The following is a 17,177-nucleotide window of genomic DNA, read 5'->3' on the forward strand; positions in this document are numbered from 1 at the left end:
TTGATAACTGAGCAATCACGCCTAAGTTAAATATTCTGTATTTATTGCCATAACCACAGTCTCTGCTACTTTTTTTTGTAACTTTATCATCAGTTAAAAGGTGTCAAACCTCCAGTTTTATTTCTAGTTGGCTTCCTGTTTCTGGATGAAACCATAAACTTTGTGGTGGAAGAAGGAAATTCATTCATAGACATTCATAGAATGGAAACACAGTGCTTTTTAATAAAAAAGGCTTCATTTTTGACCACAGTGTGTACATAGAAGCAAACACACCCACTCAATGGCAAACAAAGACCTGAGTTCCTTTCAGAGGAAAATGTGAAAAATGGACCCAAACAAGCAGCACAGCAGATAAGCTCGTTAGCTTTGATCTGTATATGAAGTGGGAAGGTCTCATATTTCCAAGAAGCAGAGGAGGTTTATAAAGCTCAGCTAACTGCTGTTTGATTGGACCACTGTTGGCATTTCGATGATCAGTAGAAGTTAAACAGCTACACACAGACTGTTTCTGTGCCTGCTGATGCTTCAGAGGACTACACAGAACCTGCCCACTCTTTTGTATTATTAATGTAATTAGTTCAGGTCAGGTGTGTGTGTGGTGTGCTTTACCTCTGTCACAGTTACAACCATGTTAGACCCTGAGAGTTGGAAAGTTTCTGGACAGCAAGGACATTTTAGATTGTCGTTGCGTCCTGAAAAGGCTGTAGAATCTGGTGGGCAGGAGCCAGCATTCATTCATTTTGGTACTGGATGTTCTAAAAAGAAAATAAACTGCGGAAAATCCATTACAGTCAACATTATGCTAAGAAACCTCGAGGCAAAGCACTGCAATAGGTCTTTACCGCTGCTTAACTCAATTCCCATGCTGTATGTATCATCAGTGACCTGTGCGGTGTTGCCTCAGACAACTCACAGGATGCACAAGATGTGGGCTAATTTAATTGTTGATATTACCATTCAAGTGGTTTTTTTTATTATTATTATGTTAGTAAAATTTTTAATGTAAGAACATTTTAATTCCATTATCTCACATGCTGAAAATGATATTGCCCACCCCTGGGCTAAGCTGGTATGCCAGTGTGCTGAGAATCAACTTTTTGGGGTTATGCCAGTATGTCTGTGTGTGTGAGTGAGAGAGAAGGAGATACTAAAGAAAATGATTGGCTTATTGGAACTAATTAGCTGATTAGCATAAAATGGTTGGGAACTATTTTGATAGGTTGATGGGTTTTAGTTGATTTTCATTTGCAACATTTGCAATGAGCAATGACTGAATTGTGTAAATGAAATCTTTGAGTTTAGGCTGTCAGATAGATAAAGCAAGTAATTTTAAGATGTGAAGTTGGGCATGTAAAATTGCAAATGGCATGATTTTTTTTCTTTTAGTTTATTAACCAGTCACAGAAACACTGGCAGATCAGTTATTATTTACAAAAATCTTTTTTTTGCATCCTTTTCAAAAGCAAATCTAAACTGTGTCCAACTGTGGCAGTATCACATCACAGAGCTATATAAGTATTTAGACTGTTTCTGGTTTCCTGTGTTTTTATTTCTCCTCTACCAGGTTTACGGTGCTGCCATTCAGTTCTATGAGCCCTACCCACAGGAGTGCCTGACTGATCAGCAGGTCTCCCAGCTGGGTCTCCAGAACCCTGACCCACACAAACCCTCTCCCTCCAGCTCTATGGCCGCTGGCACCAGCAGCACCGCAAACGGCAGCCCGTGCTCGGTCTACACCAACAAGTGTATCTGCCTGCTCTCTCACTGGCCCTTCTTCGACGCTTTCCGCAAGTTCCTCACATTCCTCTATCGCTACTCCATCTCAGGCCCTCATGCCCTGCCCATTGAGAAGTGAGTCCTCTGTGTTTTCTCTCTTCATTTAAAAATTGTATGCTCTGGTTGCTTAACATGTAATTATTTAGTGTTCTAGCAGCTACGATGTTTGGGTTGTGGAAATATAACTCTTTTCTTTGGCAGTGTGCTACATGGTGTCACGCTGAGATATGTCATTAGTTTAGTTTTCATTGTGTCTGAACCTGGACCTATTTTTCCTGATGTTAGATTTGAAAAAGAGAAAATTTAATTTTTTCTCACATGGAGGAAGAAAAAAAGGGAACAGAAATTGTGTTTGGTCAGATACATACTTGTAATTCTGCTGGTAAGGTAATGTGTAACAGAAGTGTCATGCTTTGTGTATTTCACTCCTGCTCATTACTGGTTGAACAGATGGATTATTCTGCTGCCCACTGCTGGCATATTTGGCCTTATGTTCTACTCATTTTTCTTCATTCCAGGCACATCTCCCACTTCATGCACAAAGTTCCCTTCCCTTCCTCTCAGAGGCCTCGCATCCTTGTGCAGGTATGTTTTAACTGCAAGAGTGAAATGGTTCTTTGTGATGCTTATTGTATTTAATGCAGGCTAGAATGTTTAACCTGCATCTTGCTGAAGAATGAGTTCATTTCTGAAGGTGTTAGTTCACCCGCAGGGGTGCACCACTTTTGGTCCTTCATTATGGATGAACATTTAAATGATTCAGTGCAGACTTTTTTTGGTGGGTTGGTTTTATCTCATTTTCCAGCTTTTCTTTAGCTTTCCCCTCATGATAGCCTGATGCTGAGCCAGCCGGTCTCTTCTCCGTTACCGCTCAGGTAAGAGCAGCTGCGCTCAACGTTTCTTTGTGCTAAATGTTAGTTTTGGTGTCAGATCTAAAGAAATGTGTGTAATACTTCAGTTAGAAAACATATCAAATTTTTAAACTGACAAAATGCAAGAAACAAATTGCAGCAGCATGTCCCAAAAATTTGCAACAGGGTCATATTTACTGCTGTGTAGTATTCCATTTTTGTCTGATACAGGATTTTTTTGCTTCTAGCTGTTTTTAAATGGTGAAAGGTCTGGACTGCATGTAAATTATGCTGATGTAATAGATGCAGTAGCACCGTCTTGCTGAAATATTCAAAGGCTTCCCTGAAAAAGCTGCCACCTGTAAATACCTCTCAGCATTGATGGCAACTTTCCACATGTGCAAGTGTCAGTTCTAGAGGTACTAATGCACCCCCACATCATCAGAGATGTAGGCTTTCAAACTGAACACACTGATATAATCTGACCCCAGAACAGTTTTACACTTTGCCTCATTACATTTTAAATGAGCTTTGGTGCAGAGAAGAAAGCTATGTTTCTGGATCATCTTCACATATGGCTTCTTCTTTCCATGATAGAGCTTTAACCTGCATTTGCGGATTGTACAATGACTTCTGGAAGTGTTCTTAAGTCCATGCAGTGATTTCCATGACAGAAAAATGTCATGCCCTGTTATGTCCACAGTGCTGCCTGAGATCCTCTTGTTTTCATACAGTCGTGTTCCTGGCCTGTTGCCAGTGACACTCATTAGCTGCAAAATGTTCTCACAGCTGCTTTTTTAATGACCACTTAAATTTCCAGCCTTTTATTGTCTCTGTCTCAAAGTTTTTGAGGCATGTTGGTCCCATCAAATTAAATGAAATTGCATGAAAAATTAAATATTTTTCATGCAATAGTGAAATGTCTCAGTTTAAACTGAGACTGTAAAATTCTGAGACCACACAAATATTTCTAGAAAAAATGTGGGTTCATAGCCAATGCTCTTACTTTCTTTTGGGTAGGGTTTGTTAGTTTGTACCTGTTTTTGTCTATTCATGCAGATTCTCCTTAGCCCCTCAATCCCCACCAGCTCCAAACGAAAATATGTTTCCAATCTAAAGTTTTTGTTAAATTAGACGTGACTTCACTTTATTTCTACAAATCATGGTAATTGTTGCCAGACAGCTCTGTGAGACCTTCATTTGTCCACTGCACTTGTTTGCAAAATGACTCTGGCTGATTCACATGTTACTTTGCATACTTTAGACATTTATAATGAGGTTGCAGGTACTGTTCCTTTTGAACACTTTTCATATTTGGACTGCAACACTGCATTTGTGTATCAAAGCTTCACAGTTGCATGATGCACCAGCATTGCAGTGATATGGGTGTTTTTGTTTTTTTGATGAGCAGAAATGCCATATCTGAATTTTTTTTCTGTTCTTCCAGATCATGTTTTGACTTTTATGGTTCTACTGAAACGGTCATTTTAATATTTTGAACATTAGAAGCACTTCAACATCTTTAATGGCCTTCCCTGTTGTAGTTGAAGGTGTACTGTAGGTATCAGTTACCTTAATTTTCCATGGCTGAGTATTACTTTAACTTTTGAAAATTTTTATTGCTGTTGTATTTACCTTAGGTTACTTAAAAATCAACATTTGAAGTTTGTCCAGGTGCCACATTTTTTCCAAGAATTGTTGTTACAACAAAGAAATAATCCACCAAATCCAAATTTCCCTTACTTTTTGTGCCAAGTTTATATAATCAGATCTGAGCTCGCCTTATAACTATTAGAGTATTTTGAGAAACCTAAAGCCTTTCTTTCAAAAAATATATACAATAGAATTTAAAAGAAACAATATAAAAGAAAATCATTTATATATTTATTTATTTAGTGGTGGTCGATTTTCCACACTGCTCCACAACCTTGGGCCAGAGAACGCTGTCACCTTGCTGGTGTTTGCTGTCACTGAACATAAGATCCTGATCCATTCACTACGACCGGCTGTACTGACCAGTGTTACTGAGGCTCTCGTGTCTGTAAGTAATTCCATTCAGCTGTCAAAGAGTGCTTTATCTCCTCTTAGTTTCACTGCCTTCTTGTTTTATACTTAATTTAAATGAATGGCAGCATTTACAATTGCAAGAAAAAGTTTGTGAACCCCTTTCTATATATCTCTATAAATACAGGGTGGGCCATTTATATGGATACACCGTAATAAAATGGGAATGGTTGGTGATATTAAAGTCCTGTTTGTGGCACATTAGTATATGTGAGGGGGCAAACTCCTCGAGATGGGTGGTGACCATGGTGACCATTTAGAAGTCGGCCATCTTGGATACAACTTTTGTTTTTTCAATAGGAAGAGGGCCATGTGACACATCAAACTTATTAGTAATGTCACAAGAAAAACAATGGTGTGCTTGGTTTCAACGTAACTTTATTCTTTCATGAGTTATTTACAAGTTTCTGACCACTTATAAAATGTGTTCAATGTGCTGCCCATTGTGTTGGATTGTCAATGCAACCCTCTTCTCCCACTCTTCACACACTGATAGCAACACCGCAGGAGAAATGTCAGCACAGGCATCCAGTATCCGTAGTTTCAGGTGCTGCACATCTCGTATCTTCACACCATAGACAATTGCCTTCAGATGACCCCAAAGATAAAAGTCTAAGGGGGTCAGATCGGGAGACCTTGGGGGCCATTCAGCTGGCCCACGATGACCACTCCACTTTCCAGGAAACTGTTCATCTAGGAATGCTCGGACCTGGCACCCATAATGTGGTGGTGCACCATCTTGCTGGAAAAACTCAGGGAACGTGCCAGCTTCAGTGCACAAAGAGGGAAACACATCATCATATAGCAATTTCAAATATCCAGTGGCCTTGAGGTTTCCATTGATGAAGAATGGACCCACTATCGTTGTACCCCATATACCACACCAAACCATCACTTTTGTTGTTCCAACAGTCTAGGAGGGATCTATCCAATGTGGGTGTGTCAGACCAATAGCGGTGGTTTTGTTTGTTAACTTCACCATTCACATAAAAGTTTGCCTCATCACTGAACAAAATCTTCTCGTGAACTGAGGGTCCTGTTCCAATTTTTGTTTTGCCCATTCTGCAAATTCTGTGCGCCGATCTGGGTCATCCTCGTTGAGATGCTGCAGTAGCTGGAGTTTGTAAGGGTGCCATTTGTGAGTAGCTAATATCCGCCGAAGGGATGTTCGACTAATGCCACTCTCCAGTGACATGCGGCGAGTGCTACGCTGTGGGCTCTTGCTGAATGAAGCTAGGACAGCCACTGATGTTTCTTCATTAGTGACAGTTTTCTTGCGTCCACATTTTGGCAAATCCAACACTGAACCAGTTTCACGAAACTTAGCAAGCAGTTTGCTAACTGTAGCATGGGAGATGGGTGGTCTCGTAGGGTGTCTTGCATTGAAATCTGCTGCAATGACCCAGTTACTGCGTTCACCAGATATCAACAGAATTTCTATTCGCTCCTCACGTGTTAACCTCTTCGACATGTCAATGGCTGTGAACAAAGAGAAACTTGTAAATAACTCATGAAAGAATAAAGTTACATTGAAACCAAGCACACCATTGTTTTTCTTGTGACATTACCAATAAGTTTGATGTGTCACATGGCCCTCTTCCTATTGAAAAAACAAAAGTTGTATCCAAGATGGCCGACTTCTAAATGGCCACCATGGTCACCACCCGTCTTGAGGAGTTTGCCCCCTCACATATACTAATGTGCCACAAACAGGACTTTAATATCACCAACCATTCCCATTTTATTACGGTGTATCCACATAAATGGCCCACCCTGTACAATAAAACATTGTTGTAGGTAAAAAAGAAAACCATCAAATCCAGTCATAGAAATATATAGTTGGTCACTGACTTTTCTGTGATAGGAAAAGTGAACTGCTAAGATGAGCAGTAAATTTGAAGGTGAAATTAGATAGAGGTGTTTTCAGTCAATAGGATGACTGATTTTTAAGAGTGTGGATTTATCCAAGCCTGACCTTGACATTAAAAGTTTGTGATGCTAAACATGACATAGAACCACCTATACTTACTTTCCATAGTAGGGGTCGACCAACAGAAATCACTCAAGGAAAATGTCATGTTGAAGTTAACTCCATGTTTCCCCCAACGAGATAATAACAAACAACAGCAGTTTGAAGTAAAAGGATGCAAGGAGAACACAACTTCTCTTTAGAACATGGACAAGTCAGGACAAGCCAGAAAGCTGTTGAACCAGTGTTTTTATGGATGGAGAATAGATTGTTTTTATTTCAAATGAGAAGCATTATGTTTGGAGAAAGGAATAATCAGCATTCCTGGATGGGAGCCTTATTCCATCTGTGAAACATTGTGGTGGTGTCATAGAAATACTTGTCATCATTGATGGAAAAAATTAAGAATTATACCAGCACACAAATGAAATTTTCAGGACATCTGTGGGTAATGAGGAGAGCCAATGATCCAAAGCATACAAGTACCAAAGAACAGTTAAACATGATGCTTTAGAATGATGAAGCCAAAGTCTGGACCTTAATCCAAAAGAAATGTGGAATGTCCTGTATCCACCGACGTCTTGGAGTTGAATGTGTTCTCAGTATTGAAGTCGGCCAAAGTGTAATTCTGTTGTTACACCTGGACGAGGAGGTCAAAGGAGATAGAGAAGGGGGGGGGGGTCACAAACATTTTCTTAACACTGCAGATGGTGTTCACATTTTGTTTTAATCCTATACATGGCTCAGCTGTACTGTGAATCTGACCACGTGCACTACAGCTTAGTCCTGTGGTAACTGGAAATTCACTGAAGGAGATCTGTCTGATTTTTCTGCTCTTGTGCTCTTTTTCACCCTCCTCAGATGATTTTTCCATTCCACTGGCCCTGCCCGTATATTCCTCTGTGCCCCCTGGCGTTGGCTGATGTGTTGAGTGCCCCCTGTCCGTTCATTGTAGGCGTGGACTCTCGCTACTTTGATCTTTATGATCCCCCTCCGGATGTCAGTTGCGTGGACCTGGACACAAACACCATCTTCCAGTAAGCACAATCCCTAAAACCTTCCCACAGCTGTAGGTATTTAGGTAAGAAAGTGAATTTTGCTGAGCTTAATCTTCACCGTGTTCATTGTTCTATACAGCGATCCATACAGAAACTACTAAGCTATAAGCTCAACATCCTTTGGTCCCTCTATTTTTCAGACAGCATAGCTGCTGGCTCATTAGTTCTAACTTTAGACATCAGGCCAGAGATTGGGTGGAAATGGTTATTTTTGTAGTGTCAGACTTGTTTTAATATGACGAGAATGCAATTTTCTAGCGTGCCAGGCAAGGTCGGTAATGGTTCGCATCATTTTTGGCCTTATTACCAGCCAGACAACGTTGGGGTGGTCTGAAATCCCTCTTGGCCTAACCACTGCTCATGTTGATGTTGGCCTCAGTGTATGTTTCTGCTTTTCTAGCCATGAAGATAAGCGAGCCCTCACATGGAAGATCCTGCCAAAGAAAGCTTGTAAAAACCTAATGAATGTGCTGAATAATCTCTACCAGCAGCTTGTTGATGGTGAGTGCTGAAGCGGTGGGGCAAATTATTGTAAAACTGCATCCAGTGTTAACGTTTATTTAGTTCATTTCTGGATGTATGTATGGTAAAGCTCACTTTATAATTAGGGTCTAAGGTCTCCACATTGCACGCTCTTCTATTTTTATCATCTGTAGTCATTGATTGTGTTGCCTTTACAATTTGCTCTCCATTCACTTTCCTTTGTCCAGCTCTCCATTCAAATCTGAAAGCCAGCAATAATCCCATCAAAGTATAATTATCCGTCTGCCCTGGTGTTGGGCTCACTGTATTGTTATCACCTTTTTGCATTTGAGGAAGCATACCCACTGAGTGAACATGAAACCTACTGCTTCTTGAGCTGTAGGAAACTGAATAATTTAATTTTCTGATTCAGTGAAGTTGAAAATCTTGCCAGTCACTGCCACAAGTGCTGAATATTGATATGCATGCCAGAGGTTGTAGTTGAGACATTTAACCCTGTTGGAGGTCTCTAAATAAGGATATCAACTAAGGATTTAAAAAAATGTAATTACATAATACTAATCCTCATTCACATTAGGATTACTTACTGGAATACTTCAGCTGTGCACAAACCTTTCAACACATGTACTTTGATCAGAACCACTTCATCAAAATGCAAATTATGCAGCTGGCTCAGCTGAAAGTTATGATTTACCCTTTATGTTGACATTAGCCTAAAGATCCTGATATGTACTGTCAGCTCCTAAAATGTATTTTCCTCCTGCTTCAGGTCAGTACCGAGCAGATGGGCTGCTGGAGCTGAGCATGAGCGATTCGTCAGAGCTGAGCTGTGGGAAGAGTCTCCACACACTGGAGCTAGAGATCCAGGAAGCCTTTCTGCGCTTCATGGCAGCAATTCTGAAGGGCTACCGCTCCTTCTTGCGCCCCATCACTCAAGCGCCTTCAGAGAAAGCCACAGACGCTAGCTCGCTCTTTGACTTGCAAGGTATCAGGAATAATGTCAGTGTCCACATGTAGCTTGAACTCTCGACAGCTCTCCATGTGCAGAGGAAACAGACTGAATAAATTAGCTGGTGTCCACACCCCACTGGCTTCTTCATATTCCTCACACAGAAACATGAAAAGTCTCAGAGGTACAGAACTGAGCAAAACAGAGTTTCTTTAATTCTAATCAGCTTGAAAGTGAATATTTGGTATGACCACCTTCATTCTTTAACATAGCCTGAACTCTTTCGGGCAGCTTTGTCATAATTTCTTTAAGTAGTCTTCAGGAATACTTCTCCAAGCTTTTTGAAGGACATTCAAGATTATCCCACACTGCCTAAATATTAAGGTCCTACTCTGGAGAGGCCAATCCATGACTGTGTTTCTTTTACTGCGTTGGCAGTATATTTGGAATCATTGTCATACTGAAAAATGAAGCCACTGTTAATTAAACCCTTTTTAGATGGTATTGGATGGTGAATCAAATTCTTATGGTACTTTTCTGCACTCACCACATTTTTTTAAACTTTCTATTTCCAATTTTCCATAGTAACAAAAATGTAACAAAAATATATCAAAAATATAAATGGAACAAATTGGGGCACCTTTCAAACATCTTACAAATAAAGAGGTATAGACTGGATTAAATAACAGTCTTCAAGCCTTTGCTTGTATTTATGCCATTTAGTCCAATGTTGTGGAAAAAGATGTCCTTTGAGTTGTAGAAAGAAAGTCAGTCTCTCAATCAAAAATGCATCTGTCCTTTTTTGGTATCAAATCTCTGGGTAGCAGACCCAGTAGGAAGGTCTTGGGTTCCTTAGGGATGGCATAAGCCATGATGTCATCCATTAACTTGAATATACTGTCCCAAAATGGTGTCAATTGTGTACATGTCCAGAAGATATGAGAGTGATTGGAGTTTAAGTGACCACACTGTCTCCAACATTGTTGCTGATGCCCCTGAAATTTGTTAGTAATATGTGGAGTAATAAAGAATCTAATTAGACTTTTCCACCCAAATTCCCTAATTGGAACTAGTTGAAGTTTGTTGCGTGTTACACATTGTGAGCCAATCACTCTGACAACAGTGCACTAACCACATTTTACAGATGGATTTATACACTTGCTGTGTTACCTGTCTCCTGACAGCTGACGTCCATAATGTTGACGATTTGAAACAGAAGCCAGCCTGAGCTCTTGGAGGAAATAATGCTGATACTATTATTTTAGTTTCTTTCTGGAAAAAATCTGAAAATTGTGTGACATATCCTGACAGATTATTTTATCTATTAATTTTGTCAGATTTTTTTGGAGGTTGTGGGGAAGAAGATTTATTGTGTATTTCTCAATGCCTTCCCCATTGATTTTATTAGCATGGCTATTGGCTAATCTCAAGGATATTTAATGAGTTAGTGGTGACTTACTGAGTCATTTTAATTTGAGAATCTAGACCAACCAACAAGAGCCTTCTTAGAACTAAGAGCTCTAGGGAACTGACTTGACAATTGACCAACAGAGCTGAGGCTGTTAACATCCAGTGTGGTGCGCAGAATGTCAGCCATCATGAAAAGTTAACTTTGCTCTACTTTTTCATCATTATCCAGTCCTAGTTGTACAGTCACAATGCATGATTAGTGCTAATGACTTTCTGAATATTTAAGCTAAGACCACATCATCTGTAACACCTTCTTCTCGACAGCTGGCCTGCCTCAAGCACAGATGGCGTTGTTTAATACATGAGCTTTCGTAAGTGTCCATTTCCACCTCCGAGTAAATACACAGAGAAGCTGTTTGGGCAGGAAGGCTGGGCTTTGAGGAGATGCTCGGGTTGAAGGGTCGAGGCTGCTTGCAAACTGAAGGTTAGTCAGTTAACACTGCAGCTGCTGAGCTCCAGAGGGTTGTCATCTGTCTGTGGACCAGAGCCCATGAAAGTTGCTTTGCATCACAGTTGAAGTGAGTTGGGGTGATACGCCTGCTCCACTGGAGAATAGCTGGAGCCAAGGCTGCGTCCTTATAGCAAACAGGAAAAGCTGCAGTATATTACATAATAACTCAAAGAAATATGTAACAGCTCGTACATCACATTTGAACTCTTGACCACTTTTTACCTAATATCCACAACAATAAAAATATTACTAAGTATGTTAATATGATGATATGAATTCAACATCTGTGTCTATGACATTTTTACACACACGCTGCAGCTGTGTTCCTTTTTACTCTGATTTTTCAAACTTGCAAAGCAGATGGTAAATTAAAAAAAAGCAAACTTTTGCTTCAGTTCAGGTTATTTTCTAAATAACAGATGAACACATATACAAGCACCACCTGCTAGTCAATCCATTTTCTTTAAAATGGTATCACCAAGCTCAGTGTGCTGATGGCACTCGGTTTTAGAGTTATTCTAAAGTATTTGTCTTTCTCTGATGAGCATCAATGAGAGAGAGATGGAAGGAAACTTTAATCCTTGCTTTTTTCCTGCTGACTTTGAGACCTTTCAACCTCCTTTTGTTCTCTATGGGCCTAACGTAATTCTTAACCAGAGAGCACTAAAGCCTTGTAGGCTGCTTGTTGATTTTATTTCAGCATACTTACTGGTCGGAAGTTTTTCTGCTACAGACAAAGGGGCATTTAGACATTTAGTATGTGGCGCTTTATTTCATAGAAATCTCATAATTATTTTATTATTTTTGACGATACTACCTATTGTTTTCTTAATGCTTGTTTAATCATCAAGGTTAGGAAATCCCTTCAAAACTGATCAATGATCAGTGGCTGTTGATCAAAGGTCATGACAACTGACCTCACAGCCCACTGTTCGCCAGTGGGCCTAGTTTCAGTCATTATGCAACTGTATGTGTATGAAAAAGTCACTCGGATGAATGACGAAACATTTCTCCAACTGAAAACGCTACGTCCAGATGAAAAGAATCAGCTTTTTTGGGTCTACCCTATTGTTGTTTTGAAGTCATGACTCAGCTAAAAAATAACTGGACTGTATTTTTAAGGTCACTGGAAGAAATGTGAATTAAATAAACATAATTATTTGGCCCTCAGATTGTCAGATGCAAAGTGCATTTCAGTGACAGCACAAAGCAAAACAAAAGTGTGAAATGCATTAAAGATTTTGTTGTTGTGTCTTTTTTTAAGTAATTGGTATGTGGACTAATCTTTAAGCCCCTCTGGGCACTCCCAATGTTTTAAAATGTAGTGAAGGACATAGAAAATGGTATCGTGAGGCTACCCTGAAACTGACCTGAATTGGCCCAAATTGCAAGTGGCCGGTGTCATGATTAAAATATTTATCAACTGCAGGAAGTGTTTGGCTTCCACATCCGTACTGTGAGCCAGAAACCATCCATCCTATTCTGAGTCTCATAACAGCAGTGACTTATTACTCAGTGACTTATTAGAAGCTTTCAGCATCTATTATGGAAGTTTTTCACCACGTTGTTGCACATCTCGTATTGGCCATTACACTAACAACATTGTGGCTTGCATTATCCAAACCAAGTCAAATGGATACAGTATATATACAGCTTGTTCTAGAATAATGGATTCTTTAACCATACACTCGCACACCTTTTGAAGAAGTCTTTAAATTATTCTCGTGACTGCTCACCATTTTTCAGAAGTTAGAGTGAGTTCTTCTATAAAGGTAAACCCACTGTAATCTCAAATCGTCTTTCAGTTATTACACTGACATGTTAGATCTCAGCAGAGTAAGGTTACTACCATGTTTAATGGCTAACTTATCTATGTTTCTCCCCTCAGGGTTCTTGAAGAGCCGCGACCGCTCTCACCAGAAATTCTACTCCCTAATGACGAAGACCCAGATGTTCATCCGCTTTATCGAAGAGTGCTCCTTTGTCAGCGACAAAGACGCCAGCCTGGCCTTCTTTGACGACTGTGTGGATAAAGTGAGCTTTTTTATTTTATACAAGAGAATGCTGTATCACATGCATGCATATTTATTTTGATGCAGTGGAGGGGAAAAAAAACCCTTTTCTCTTCTGGAATTTCTTTTCTCGGTGGACCCCCACTGTGTTCCACTTACAGTAGTGTTAGCAGATTTCCCTCTTCTCTGTGTCACTTCACTTGTCTTCAACCAAACCTTCTTGAGTTTCCCTTTCTCTTTTCCTTTCTGCCTCCACTTGTGAGCAGCTTTACAATTCAGAGCGGGGTGCAGATAAAGGAGGCAAGGTAAGTCTATTTTTATTCTCACCTATCCTGAGACATTTTGTTTCCAGATAGAGGAATTGTGCATGGAGTATGGTAAGCTTGGGTGGTCTTTACTTTTTCATACTCTTATTACTTCCTGATATTTCAACAGGGTTCATGGTGTGTGATGATGGTGTGTAAAAAAAACAGAAAAAACAACTAGCAAATGAACAGAACCCCTAAAAGCATAGATAGAAGTAATTGTAGCAATGGATGTGAGGAATTAGCAGACAGACAATTAACCTTTGCTGCCTTCACTGTCATCAGAAATAGGATTTTTTTTAAAACCTGCAGTAGATAACATTTGGCTCTGTAGCAGTTCTAAATGGTATTACAGCTTATTGTGCAACATCATGTTCACTTTCCTGTCTTTCCAAAGAAAGGCGGCTATTGGTGCTAGCTCTGCTAACATTAGCCGCACTCTGGATAGTTTTTACTTTTTGACTAGTTGATGGTACAAGTTTTAATTTAAACTGATCAGGAAATTCTAGGGGCATGTCCAAATTGGAAGTTTTACTTTCTTTAGTCAAATCTTTCACAATGTATTGTTAAAGTAGAATATGTTGACTGTTTGGAATTGTATTTTAACAGCTCTCTGTGCTCACTTGAATGATACATCAGTAGCTACTGCTGCACTACAATACATGCTCTCAATACAACAACTCCATACCAGTCTAATTGAGATCCATCAATGTAATGATGGTACTCAAAATCGTAGCATCCGGATATCTAAATACCTCTGCATACCCTGTGACTGAAATATGGCCCAAACCTACTTCACGATACTCATAATATAACCAAATTATTTTGAGTCATAATTGGAAACAGCTTTGTCTCAATGCTCTTAGAAAACCCTCCAGCCGTACAGATATGATTTAAGCTTTCATGTTATCCCGCCCACGTATTCTTGTGTCATTTAAATTAGTTCCTTATGATCCAAGCTGTAGAGCCTTTTTACACATTCTCTATTTTTAATGAATATTCTCCCACACCCACATTAAATTTGCTGCCACAGCAATTTGTCCCGAGATAGTGAATGCACCGTATCATGGAAAATCCATGTGTGCAGTTTTCTGCAAAGATTTCTTCCTTCAATTTTTCATGAGTCTAGTGAGTAAGGGTTTTTAGCGCTTCAGTGATTTCTGAAGCGCTAACAGAGCTTGAAGCTCTTCCCCTGGGCTCACATTTTTTTGTGTGACAGTGTGAAGACTCGGAGTGGCTCTCGGTCCGTCTCCTTTTTTCCATTGGGAGCACTTTGACTAGGTTGACCTCATGTGCTCATGGAGTGTGTTCCTGTATCAGACCATATTTGAGAGCAGAACGTTCAGTTTTGTGTGTTTGCAGTTTTAAAGTCCACCAAACCACTTGCTTCCCAAGTCGCATCTTTGGGTCACTGGTTTTTGCAGGTGACATTTGTAACTGACTTTGAAATAGTCTTTGCTATCTTTGCATTGTGTGTGTATGTGTGTGTGTGTGTGCTCTGGCTGTAATTGAGACAAAATGGAAGTGAATACAGAGGCCAGGATCCACATCCTCCCCTCCCTGTTTTCCCAGACCTGCACTGGAGCCTGTGTTTCCTGATGCAGCCTGTGTGTCACTTCTACGAGCGATTAAATCCCTCAAACTGTCTCTGCACTGTGGCAATGTGGATGACGTTATCTACTCTCTAGGAGACAAAACACAGTGCATCTCTCAGCCCACACACAGGAGTCCCATACACGAAGATAAGGTTAAAGTCTACACATCCCTGAGGGCAAGACGCTTGCTGTAGCAGCAAAACTAATTAAATCCAAAAGACAAAAACACTAGTAGTAATTATACAAGTAAGATAATATCAAACAAAGAGTGATGGGATTTTATACAAAAACATACAGTATTAAGACCTCGGTAACAGTAACTCTTTAAAAGGTACAGATATCCACACGTTATTAAAGAAGCGCTACTGATGTAGAGGTTGATTTTATAATAAATCATTTTTTTCTAAATTTCTCATCTATTCATCACATTGCAACATTTGTCCATATGCCCTAATTAGAGAGCTCTCAGTGAATTTGAAACTGCTCAGGGTTTTGGTAAAAACTAATGTTACTTTTTGAATGTGGAGTGTGTCTGCAAATACGTACTCCTAGTAGTTTTTATGATACCCCGATTTCCTTCCACCTAAATGTGTTGTTTTATAGCTGGACACAGTTCACAGCAGAATATCAAAATATCCAAACTATGGACGGAAAGAACCTCTTGGGAGCATGGTGCCACATCAAAGTCACAGAGTGTTTATTTAAAGGAAGTTGTTTGACATTTTGGGAAAATACACTTCTTGGCTTTTCACAGAGTTAGATGTATAATTTGGATGTGAATTGGATAAGTATAAGTTCTGCTTTCTGGGTGGTGATGTGTTTGGATAGCTGCTTGGCAGGGAACACTGATGGTCTGACTTGTATAATCATGGTTAGCAAAATGGCTAACGCTAGTAGCAATGCTATTGTACAAAGCAATATAAATTCCTAAAAATCCTCTCCACTGGGTTTGTCGCTATACTCTTACCAAACTCTCCCATCTACACCTTATCTAAGGGGGTTCGTAGAAACCCTTGAAAAACTGACAGCTCCTGCTTTTACTCCTGTGTTTTAAAATGTGCCCATAGAAGCAACGCAAAAATTCATGCTGACCTCTGATGTTCTTTAATGGACAAAAGAGGAATAATGAAAGCCTTCTTTAGACAGCACTAAGGAACAGACACCCCCACACTCCACTGCTTTGACTGAGGTTGTTATCAAACTTTAATTACCATCTGAATAACTAGACTAAATTATGAACTTAAAGCAAGTGCTTCACCTCCCTTCTTACAAGCTTGAAGAAAATCATTGCCTGTAGCGCCAAAGCCTATCATTAAGCACTTCTCAATTTACGATGCTTCCCTCTGTGACAGTGGGTGTTTTAAATCCACCATAAAGCTCAGACCCTCTGATTTAAGATTCACTTAGTCTTATCTGTCTGCCCCACCAGCATGGCTGTAGTAAAATCTTCGCACTAACTCCAAATGTCACTGATGAAAATGATAAATGAGGACCGTTATGCTGTTGTTTCATTTGCCAACATAGATTTGTTTCTGGCCTCATTAATAAAAGTCAGAACACCTTTTTTCCCCATCAGTGGGCACCTATAACCTTTTATCATCTCGATGGAGAGATATGGTTGTAGATATGGTCTTGGAAACTCAGCCTTACAATAACATAACACCAATGCTGAGTGTAGTCTCCTTGCTATGTATCTGAGCCATACAGACTGACAATGGGACAAACCGTTGTGAGAGATTCGCATTAAATCAGTTTTATTTTTATATCCTTGTTATATTAAGACAGAAAAAAATGTTCCCAAGGCTTCAAAATCCGTACTTTACATTACAACCTCTATCCTTAGACTCTCAACTCAGTTGAAGAGCAGCTTCTTAATGGGCTAAAATGACATTGAATGTCATGAAATGAGGCATTTAAACTACTAACAGTAATTATAGTTATTTTTGAGTCCCTTCTGGTATGTTGTAATGATTATAACAACAATTCTGATGATACTTTCCACTCAGATGTCATATTGTGTTCTGCCATTAATGCTAATGAAATGTGACTATTAAAAAAATCCTTTAAAAAAGCAAGGAAAGGGAAGGAGGGAAATCTAGGTCACTCTTTGTCATCGTTCCTCAGCTCTGACACTCATTCTGTAACAATCCTGCCAACAGGATCAGCTGTTTTGGAATAATACTGGGCAAAGATA

General features: G+C 39.6%; 1 protein-coding gene across 4 annotated transcripts in view; it reads left to right on the forward strand.

Moving 5' to 3' along the window:
* The window catches only part of LOC116313494 (C-myc promoter-binding protein-like), a 182,559-nt gene that overhangs the window by 101,881 nt on the left and 63,501 nt on the right, over positions 1–17,177 (forward strand). For 2 of the 4 annotated variants that reach the window (XM_039602407.1, XM_039602313.1), the window contains exons 6-14: positions 1,565–1,851; positions 2,295–2,361; positions 2,593–2,651; positions 4,524–4,668; positions 7,522–7,697; positions 8,119–8,219; positions 8,971–9,186; positions 12,960–13,105; positions 13,350–13,388. In XM_039602407.1, the coding sequence (XP_039458341.1) occupies positions 1,565–1,851; positions 2,295–2,361; positions 2,593–2,651; positions 4,524–4,668; positions 7,522–7,697; positions 8,119–8,219; positions 8,971–9,186; positions 12,960–13,105; positions 13,350–13,388 (1,236 nt within the window). The remainder of the gene's footprint in view (positions 1–1,564; positions 1,852–2,294; positions 2,362–2,592; positions 2,652–4,523; positions 4,669–7,521; positions 7,698–8,118; positions 8,220–8,970; positions 9,187–12,959; positions 13,106–13,349; positions 13,389–17,177) is intronic. The other 2 variants (XM_039602445.1, XM_039602363.1) reach the window with 2 other exon arrangements.

This window comes from Oreochromis aureus, linkage group 1 (assembly GCF_013358895.1).
Source record: "Oreochromis aureus strain Israel breed Guangdong linkage group 1, ZZ_aureus, whole genome shotgun sequence".
Taxonomy (NCBI): Eukaryota; Metazoa; Chordata; class Actinopteri; order Cichliformes; family Cichlidae; genus Oreochromis; species Oreochromis aureus.